General features: G+C 43.6%; 2 protein-coding genes across 4 annotated transcripts; both read right to left on the reverse strand.

The window, feature by feature from the left end:
• Positions 1-1,659: 1,659 nt before the first annotated feature.
• Positions 1,660-4,338, reverse strand: LOC106574552 (claudin-10). 3 transcript variants are annotated; one of them, XM_014150520.3, is made up of 5 exons: positions 3,576-4,326; positions 3,090-3,269; positions 2,921-3,002; positions 2,674-2,784; positions 1,660-2,568 (listed from the first exon to the last, which is right to left on the reverse strand). In XM_014150520.3, the coding sequence occupies exons 1-5, from the start codon at positions 3,805-3,807 to the stop codon at positions 2,169-2,171; spliced, it is 1,005 nt and encodes a 334-aa protein (XP_014005995.1). In that variant the 5' UTR covers positions 3,808-4,326; the 3' UTR covers positions 1,660-2,168. The 3 variants fall into 3 exon arrangements, with proteins under 3 accessions (XP_014005995.1, XP_014005996.1, XP_014005991.1); XM_014150521.3 differs by having other exon boundaries at positions 3,108-3,269; positions 3,576-4,306; XM_014150516.3 differs by having other exon boundaries at positions 2,921-3,269; positions 3,576-4,338.
• A 1,226-nt stretch (positions 4,339-5,564) lies between these two features.
• LOC106574556 (claudin-10) lies at positions 5,565-9,100 on the reverse strand. The gene is made up of 4 exons (XM_045697668.2): positions 8,517-9,100; positions 7,883-8,044; positions 7,718-7,799; positions 5,565-7,585 (listed from the first exon to the last, which is right to left on the reverse strand). Exons 1-4 carry the CDS (start codon positions 8,734-8,736, stop codon positions 7,432-7,434), a joined length of 618 nt encoding a protein of 205 aa, XP_045553624.1. The 5' UTR covers positions 8,737-9,100; the 3' UTR covers positions 5,565-7,431.
• Between the last annotated feature and the right edge of the window lie 978 nt (positions 9,101-10,078).

The following is a 10,078-nucleotide window of genomic DNA, read 5'->3' on the forward strand; positions in this document are numbered from 1 at the left end:
GTGACTGTTTTGATTGGCTGTTTTCTCTAGTCCAAAATTCTCTGGTGAGGGGCACCATGGGAGATCTGGAAGAGGGGGCTAATTCCACCCTGCTAGAGAATTAACATATATTCAGAAAACGTGCACTCAAAATTTATGCAAATCGCATTGTAGACTGAAAATACACCATTCATTTAGAGAAGCATGCTTATGTGGTGTTGTATGTAAATCAGGCATGTATGCTTATACTGTACTGTACATTTAACCTGTTTGAATGGGCTACTGTGAATATAGAGTCAGAGAACAGTATGGGTCATAATATGAGGAGGAAGCATCCCACTAGGCCAAGCCAAAGAGCAGATCCAATATCATACCCGAGTAGGGAAAAATTTAGAAAAAAAACCAGCTTGATATTCCCATACGATTTGTTATTCCAACATCTTCCCTCAGATTGTTCTATTTGCGACATTGCCTTAGTTTTGATGGGTCTGCTTTGGCATGTAAAAATGGCTGCTGCGACTGTGTTCATAAACAACAACTGCTGATGTCTGAGACGCCTGCATGATGATGCGTCAGGGATTAGGAACCAATGACAAAGAAGAAAAACATATAGTCAGGATGAGGAAGTTTAAGCCCTCTAAGTTAAGGTGATTTGTACGGTATGTGTCCTGAGAGAGGCAGCTGTTAATAGCAGTTTGTCATTGGTTCTCTGGTTTCCTCCAATGGAAGGGCACTCCATTCCAACAAAGAAAAACACAGTTCTCACCAGCCCCAGGGCTAGACCAATCATCAGAAGCCCTTTCACTCCCTGGATGTACGCTGTGTAACACAGACAGATCTCATTGCTTTGGAGGCTAATCAATTACTGTAACATTATATACAAAATGAATTGAACCTAGCTTAGCCAAATAAAATATATCACACATATCATGTATCGTTGTATTAGTCACTATGTATCATAGCTGTGTTGACCTGCCAATATGCTTTAATTAATTAAGTTCAATTTAGAGAAAGATTCATATTAACAGACATTTCGCCCGTAAGACTCCTGATTATTCCACACAGAGATGCCAGATACGAGATGAGAGATTCTAGTACTCAAACCACGTTTCACCGTCCTCAGAACCCCAAAGTCCACACAGTTGACCACAGTGGTAGAGTCCTCAGAGCAGTCCTTCCACAGGTTGGACCAGAACCAGGTCACACTGACGATTGAGGACACACCCTGGCCCCCGACCCGGGCCACCCTCCAGTAGTCGATAGCCAGGGTGCAGGCCACAAACACTCAGTCCAGCATGGACACCACGAGTCCCAGGATCTGAACCAACCTCCTCTACATTCCTCTGTCTGGACAGGTGGGGACTACCACACAGGGACTACCGAGGGTAAGTTAATGGAGCTATTACAAGGTTACTGATTTTATCCAAACAGAATTGAGTGGCAACACCAAAAACAGACTGTTTACAGGCAACCTCCCTGACTGCTTTGGCAGGTATGACTGTGCTGACAATATTAGGAAAGTAACATCCGAAAGAGTTGGTGATTATTTATAGACCTTAAAATAACTTGATTTTGATTAGACTACAGTTGAATCATTTGAAGATGGAGAACAACAACACGGAGTCAGAGAGAGCTTGGTCAAAATGCAGAAAAGTCAATAGCAATACATGAAACAATGAATGTGATGAAGCAGTTTATTTGATGATCGTGAAACACTCCCAGGATAAAAAGGCCATTAGATACAGAGACTTTCCCCCACATACAGATTCACAATTGGATCATCATTGGGCCGTCATACGATTCAAACATTTAACCGAGTTAATCAAAGGATTTGTTGTGATTGATCGCGATTCATCGCAAATTCAGAATTTGCTCAAATTGAGTTGTCCAAAGTAACGGATAGCAAATCAGGTAAATTGATAAAGCACACTTAATTTAACCTCATTGTTAACGTGTTTTGACATCGAATTGTTGTTTTTAGCTGTGTAAATGATGTACTTTGGATGTTCTCACTGTATTTTGAAAGCTTTCAGACAATGTGATTAATCCCGATTTAAAAAAAACAGTTCACTAAAATTCCAAAACGTTAACGGATTAACTCTGACAGACCTAATCATCATATACAGTATATACAACTGTTACTTCAGTTCGGTCCAGTCAAAATCACACATACTATGCACAGAACCAGGTCATATGTAGGAGTTCTTGATAAACGGTTTTCTCTCTCTCCTCCTTGACCCACTGGATAAAGAGGACACTGTACTACTGCTGCCGCTGCTCACCTCAGAGTCTACTGACCCATGAGACCTCGACCTCGATGAACGACCAGACGTGAAAGACCCACCGGCAGATTTCGAGGACTGCACGGATTTCGAGGACCGCCCAGACCGCTCTGATTTGGACGCACGACCGGACTGACCAGACTTTGAGGAGATGGCGGACACATCTGAGTGTGCAGCTTTGGAAGAAATCTTAGATGCAGATGAAACCATGATCTTGGAGGTGATCGGGGACACTGGGTACTGTGCTGTGGTGGACTTGGCCTGGTCCCTCTCAACCTCGGGAAGTTCAGGGATGACTATAGTTTTGCTGGGAGAGATAACATACAAAATGAGAAAGAATAAATCAATGACAAGTTTATTATGAATAAATGAATAACTATTCCATGATGAGCATGACTATGCATTTACTCACCTCTTGTCCCCACAGAGCAGTTTGCACACAGAGACCAAGTAGAACCAACCCCCTGTCATATGGAAAGCTGATCCCACCCAGCCAAGAAACAGAGGAGTCCCCAGGTCAAACCTGTGTGTGTGTGTTAGTGTGTGTGTGTGTGTGTGTGTGTGTGAGCGAGAGAGAGAGAGAGAGAGAGAGAGAGAGAGAGAGAGAATCAATATTATCTTGTAACTGAATGGAAAAACCTGCATCCAAGTCAACTCACTTTAATCCGTCAAAATAGGGGTTGAAGTATTCCCCGGAGACGTATTTTGCGTAGACAGCATACCCCGACGCAGCCAGAAAGCCTGCATAAGACGAAGTGAGACAGTCAGCTACTCTCAATCTGCTACAGCGTGCGTCGACCAGGTTGCTTTCACAGAGGGAGAAGTCACCTGAAAGAATATGTTTACCGCTGATGATGTGACAGACTCCTCCAGTGAAGAGCTTCCTGTGCTTCGCCTTGTCCTTGCCCCCGAGGAAGGTGCACTCCATCCCAATGAGACTGAGTACGAACCCCAGCATCCCCACAGACAGAGCACCCATCAGCAGGCCCCTCACAATCTGGATGTGGTCTGGTTGATAAGAACACAACCAAACGCAAGGTCACATTTTACACTACGGTAGGCTTTATAACGTCAGTGGAATAACCAATGTGACTGTACTGAAACAGTCTAAACTCACAGAAGTTTGTCTGCATTGCTTAAAAGATAAAGTACAGTAATAGTCACATATTAACATAATTTGTTTTAAACCCTATTTTTGGGGGGTAAATTAACTTTACAGGCTGTCTTCAGATGTGTCCCTCTTGTTAATATACAACTTCATACCCACCGTAGAATTAGAACACAATATATTATGCATATCTCTATGGTACTTACTGTCCACGGACCAGAGCACAGGGAAGTCTTGGCAGTTGGTGACAGAAGTGGAGTCGGTGAAGCAGGCCTTCCACAGGTTAGACCAGTACCAGGCCACCTTGATGACAGCCGAGCCGCCCATGCCCCCGATAGACGTGACCTTCCAGCCCTCCATGGCCATGGTGCATGCCACAAAGATCCAGCCCAGCACTGTCATCAGGAAGCCCCAGATCTGCATCACGCGGATTTTCATCCTAATACTCCGGTGTGTGAAGTCAGTCTATATGCTCTATATCTAGATAACCCTCAAGTTACCTTATTATGACTGTATCTCTTGCGTTTCTTTTCTCAAGATCTGACTTATTGGCGATTCCTTTTTCTCTCGTCTATACAATGGTGTGTCTCCTTGGTGGAGCCACCGTCCAGTGGAGTCTCCTGCTGTGTTGTGCTGTAGAAGAAACCTGCTCATCCTAGTCATACAGCTTGGTAGCAGGGCTCAGTGTGACTAAGGAGACAGTCATTTTGTCACTCTACCTGGTTGGCACTTTTCCCATACTGCATGAGGGTGGATAAGGGTCTGATGCTGCTCAGGTTCCCAGAATCTTGTTTGGGTGCTAAAAATGTTGACCTAAGCGTTTATCTCACGTTTCAAAAACATCCATCTCTATGTCCCAAGCTGATTTCTTGGGTTTTTGATTCATTTGACTAATTCTGATCAAATGTATTCTAAGGACATAAACATGACCTAGTATGGCCTAAAAGCTATGGGACAAACTTGACCTCATCTCAAGATCATCATTATTTTAAATACAGTGCTGGTCTGACCTTAACTAGTTCAATAAGAACTCATTACCTGAGGAATTAAAACTTCAGAGTCCGTTGAAGCGCTTCCATTGTCCGTTGACATTGCCTCGGGCTGCGGTAGGTTATTAGCTAGGTGTGCCGCCTGCTTCACTTATATAATTAAAACATAACGTCTTTGACCTCATATAATTATGCTTAAATCCACGGCTCTCTCTGATGGTATTAGTTGCATGGGGAATGATGGATTTTCTTGTGGTGAGTGAAGATGAGAAGGGTCTTCTTTGTACCGAGTCCCTCGGCTTATTGGCAAAGTAGATGGGACATTGGAATGGACCCACTGTTGTGATGCATGGACCTATATGGTGGTAATTCATGCTTTTCATTAATGAAGGGCTAATAACGGAGAAAGAACAAAAGAGTGGTTGTGTTCGCTGGCAGGGCCTCACGTTAATCACGGGTTATAAAGCACAAATACCTGCTGCATAATAACCTACCATGATAGTTTAAGAAATATTAAGTCAGGTTCCATCCAAAGATGCATACACAGAACATTGTTTGAATTTCTATCTGTCAATAGTTTGATTCTATGGTCCTCTAAATAAAGTATAGACATACGGTCTGGTGGTGTCTTGTTGACTGAGGTACAGTTTGGTTACAAACTGTGCCTCAACCACAGTCCGAATCAGACTCAACTTGTGTATTTTGTACGGAAAGTATTTGCTGTAAATTTGGCAAAAATAAACTTTTTGGGGCAAGGATTCTGCTGGTGGCCTTCATGTTTGAATGTAGAATCTGATGTAACAAAATAAACATGAATTATAGATGCTTGTGAATCATGTGGCCGTTCTGATGCTTCAATCCATACAATTTAGGAATCTTAGACTTATTGCATACAATGAAACTGTAAAAAAAAAAAAATATGGCATTCATCTCTTGATTCATTCTGAAAAATATGGACATCAAAATGGGAAATCACTCACCATTATTGATTTTGTCTAGATGTCTTGCTATCGTCCAAACAGAGTAGCGTAGTCAGAGTAGGTCCTCTGACCAACCAGAGCTGCGGGACACCCGACACTTGTTTACGGATACACAGGACTGGAGCAGGGAGCACGGGGCGGCTGCCAGCTGTAGCCCCATGCCAGCTGGTGAGAGTCCCCCGGCTCGGAGGGCCAAGAGGATTCGCGTAACAGGGTTAAGGTTTCCATTGATCAGAAGGTGGAGATAGATGGCAGGCGGCAGGGGGAAACTTCCGATTCCCATATCCGAGTCCGAACAAAGATCAACTGGGGCAGGACTGCTGTTGATTGGTAACTCTGTGATCAGTCGAGACAACGGAAGCCCCTTTCTGTCTGTGGTGGCTGGTAGGGGGCCCATCTTTCAGTGTGAGGTATATTGCAAAAATACAAGAACTTGACAGTTCTTGAGAGCACACAATGCTCTCTATTGACTCTTCCTTCATCTAGGCTTCGCTTGTGGTCTGCTAAAGAGTGACAGCATATGGCAGACAGGCATTGGCTCCACAGTTGAGTTCCGGAGGTAGTTGTCATGAGACTCTCATACAGAGGTCCATGTCAAAGTGATAAACCCCCAAATTAAAAAGTCCACTTATTCAATCGCCCTTTTCTTTATACTTAATTCATGCTCTTTCATCGGATCATTCAGAGAAAAATGATCACTGAATTCCTTCTTGTATGCAAAAAAACAACATTTATTGACATTGCCACTGATTACAACATATTGGGAGATGTACAGGAATGAACCAATCGAGTAATGTCTTTAGATGACCTCATACGGACACACATTCCTGATATTTGTTCATATCTAATGAACAACAATGGATTTGGAAGAGCACCAGTTCATTTGTCCCTTCAAGGTGACCCAGGAGTTCATATTGTGATCCTAGCCAACCGAATTTCCTGCCCTGTGAAGAAAACAAGCTTATCTGATTTATTTTGTTTATCGCCCGTTGACAGAAGAGACCTATTACCTAATGTGGTTTTAGAGAGGAGCCAACAATCTATTTCCTCTTGCTGATTTCAAGGGTTATTTCCACCACCATTGTTTGTGCCACATGGGGTGACATCGTTCAAGTCAGTTACACAGCAGAGGCACAGGGACAGTAAGGAGTCTCCTTTGGCAGAGAAGATATCAAAAACAATGTTCTATGTACAGTGCATTGGAAAGAAGTGCGATATTAAGGAAAATAAAAGCAGGTAGCATGCATCACACCCTTAGGTAATGTAATCACACAGGAATCCGTCTCAATAAGGAATTGGGGTTCTGGTTGAAGAGGTATGAAAAGGTGACCTCAACAAGCTTAGCCCAAGGGTCAAATAGTCCACGGTCACTTCATATGACCATATGCCAATGCCAGTGGTCCGTCAGTTGTCACACATAGGCGTTCTTTCCAAACTGCCTTGAGTGTTCTGCTGGGTCGCGGGGGTCTGTGGAAACTGGCGATTTGTAGAAACTGTTGGCAGACTTGCCGGGTTTGTGACGCTTGGTTACCATAGACGTAGCACCACTGTAGGAGTACTCTGCTCGACTAGAGGAAAACACTAAGGGTTACTCCTTTCAGATATACAGTGTCCTCATTCCATTTCCATGGTAAAAACAAAACAAAAAGTTAGAGTTCAGAAGACAGAGAAGTCTCCGGATCTAGGCCAATTATAGTGACAGTTATTGAAGTAGCCTGTTACCTCATCCCACCCCGTACACTAGTTCCCTAGGCCTCCCCCCACCCAAGGTGACTTTCCCATAAATACGTCGATGCTATACACAAAGAAAACATTCAGTCGTCAACATACAGTGCATGTCCTTATACTGTTATCACTATGAGACAAGATGTTGACAGTGATCCCTGGATATGCCAGTACTTAAACAACTTAATTACAGTTCATATTAAACTGCTACATTGACTTACTGAATGACAGGCTTTACGATCCGTCTACTCTGTAATAGATAACTTTCGATTTCTGTATCTCAGTCAACATGATGTTGAGATACATACAGTACTTACAGATTACATAACACATTGAGTAAATTGAAGGGGGGGAAAAAAACATGTCTATCAAAGTAATACTTTTCTGTAATTGATCATCGTTGAATTAATTGTACAAACTTGCCTGAAGCCCTCTGACAAGGAGAGGCAGAATATGAGTCCTCCTAAAATGCAAAGCACAGAGCCAGCCCAGCCGATGAAGAGCGCTGCGCCCAGTTCAAACCTGGCAACGAGAGGACGGGCAGAGCCAGTAAAGCCAGTGACCAGTTAGTAAATACATTTGCTCACTGTATTTTCATTTGTCTACATGCAGTACAGTAGGACATTAAGTAGCACAGTTAAGCTAAACACTTACTTTTGAGCAAAAAAGAGTGGGTCAAAGAACTCTGATGTGATCCTGTGTGCGTACAGGGAGCATGCAGTCAAGGAGCAAAGCCCTGCAGAGAAAACGGAGAGGACTCAGCTCTGGTCTAAATAGCAAGGAGTAGTTCAAAAAGCATACAATATAATGAATATTCACCACTGAGTATGAAGTGAAGGCCTGCGAGGCCTGCTAGTCTGGCCTTGGTGATCTCTGAGCCTCCGATCCTGGTACACTTCATTCCCATCAGGGCCAGGGTGGCTCCAAAGAACCCCAGGCACACAGACGCAATCATCAGGCCCCGACACACCTGGATATACGCTGGGTGGGTGTGTGTGGGTGTGAGGGAGAGAGAGATAAAGAGACAAACACTGAGTTATCTCACACTTGTAAAAGTGCTCTGACTTTCTCAATTTTCCTCTCATTGCCACTTTAAAAGCATTGTATCCTCAAATGGCAGCTTGAACACCCGGTTCAAATGCTACTCTGGCCTCTGGTAGTGTATCTTTTAGAGGCTCTTGGGCTTAAGCCAACAAACCAATAGGGTTATCAAATTCCAAATACCACTTTTTTCAAAGCCAGCCATTCATCCCAGGAGACGGATGTTCAGGATGTAAGACATCTGTGATTAGGTCAAAGAAATCACACACATAACTCCATTACAGTCACAAACAGACCCACGCATGCACACACACAAACACACGCTAACACAGAAATGCACATAATCACATACAATTACAATGACAATACAACATCACAGCAAACATAGCAACCAGCTAAAGTTTGAACTGACCATCCAGAGCCAGCATGGAAGGGAAATCTTTACAGTTGGACACTCCTGTAGAATCCGTGACGCAGGTCTTCCACAGGTTGGACCAGAAGGTCGCCGTGGTGATGACCGTCCCATCCACGGAGGACACCTTCCAGTAGTCAGTAGGCAACGTGGAGCAGACCAGGATCCATCCAGATATGGTCACGATGAAGGCAACGATCTCCGTGGCCATGTTGCTCATCCTCCTCAGATAGTCCTGTCCTGTCTGTTGTAGAGCTGGGTCAGGTAAGCTGGTTAACGGCAACTGCGGCAGATGAGACTGTATGTCTGTGGCGCTAAAGATAGTGGATGGAGAGCAGAGCAGAGAGGCAGTCCAGGATGAATGGTTAGGAGGTGAAGTGTGTCAGTGGTTAAGATGTCGTAGCCTGGTTTATGCTCAACAGGGAGGGCTCTGTGTTCAAGCCTCTGCACTTCTACCTGTGGACCAATCCCAAGGATACACATCACTCACTAACACACACACACTGACACACACACACACTGAGTCAAACCCACACACAGAGACACATGCTCTCTCTCTCTCACACACATACCCAGCCACGCACACACACACACACACTGACACACACACACACTGACGCACACACACACACACACACACACACACACACACACACACACACACACACACACACACACACACACACACACACACACACACACACAGTAGTCATTTGAGTGAGAGGAGGGGGGTCAGTGAGTGGATCAGTAGGAGATGGGGCTAATTGAAAGGATTTTAAATGTTTGTTGGTGGACAGGAAACAGCGCTAAGACACTTGCATGTGTATGACAGAAACATTGACAATAACAACTGTTCAACATATAGCTAGACAGGAAGACCGTTGTTCCCTCGTTGCGAAGGTTAGTGTCACATAGTTTCCTTACGATTATACTAGTTGAAATTATACAATTCATTGATTTGATTATAAAATGTAATGCTATAAATGTTTCATACAAGTGTTTAAATGTTGCAGTTATCTGGTGTTCAGTAAGCCTATCTGTTGACTCATAGCCCCACCCAGTGGAGAGAAAATATAAAACATTCATGCAACCACATGAGGGTGTACTGAGCCATGACGCAAAAACCTCAATAGGGGCATTTCCTAGTCTGTTTTATCTGAAAATATCCAGATCAAACAAACACAGGATTGGTGAAAGCCATGGGTAAGTATTCACTGGTTTATTTCCTTCACATCAGTGCAGATGGAAGGAAAGTAGAGGTTGTTTCTGTATGTTGAAAATGACGTAGAAGTTGATATTTCAGCAAAGGCCAACATGTCTTGTCATGTTTGTTTATTTCTGCTGCAGAAATGGTCATTCCTGTGGATAGGGGGTGTTTGGCTGTTAGAAATGACACAAGGGCTTAACATTGAAGGAGGGAGATCGAGAGAGAGAGAGATATCACACATATTGACCTTAGTTTCCTGTTATTGTGGATGTGTCTTCCTGTGGCTGGTTACATATTGACCAGAAACTGTAAGTCCAGTTTTCCATCAAAGACCAAAGTATTTATTTTAGGGACC

Source organism: Salmo salar, chromosome 16 (genome assembly GCF_965601325.2).
Source record: "Salmo salar chromosome 16, fSalSal1, whole genome shotgun sequence".
In the NCBI taxonomy this organism is placed as follows: Eukaryota; Metazoa; Chordata; class Actinopteri; order Salmoniformes; family Salmonidae; genus Salmo; species Salmo salar.

Excerpts from the sequence above, each read along its gene's own strand:
- LOC106574552 (XM_014150516.3), bottom strand. The coding sequence starts at position 3,807 with ATGAAAATCCGCGTGATGCAGATCTGGGGCTTCCTGATGACAGTGCTG. Across the intron at positions 2,785-2,920 it reads CCCTATTTTGACGGATTAAA|GTTTGACCTGGGGACTCCTC; the intron begins GTGAGTTGACTT and ends ACACACACACAG. Across the intron at positions 2,569-2,673 it reads CTGCTCTGTGGGGACAAGAG|CAAAACTATAGTCATCCCTG; the intron begins GTGAGTAAATGC and ends TATCTCTCCCAG.
- LOC106574556 (XM_045697668.2), bottom strand. The coding sequence starts at position 8,736 with ATGAGCAACATGGCCACGGAGATCGTTGCCTTCATCGTGACCATATCT. Across the intron at positions 8,045-8,516 it reads TTCCATGCTGGCTCTGGATG|CGTATATCCAGGTGTGTCGG; the intron begins GTCAGTTCAAAC and ends ACACCCACCCAG. Across the intron at positions 7,800-7,882 it reads CCTTCACTTCATACTCAGTG|GGCTTTGCTCCTTGACTGCA; the intron begins GTGAATATTCAT and ends TTTTCTCTGCAG.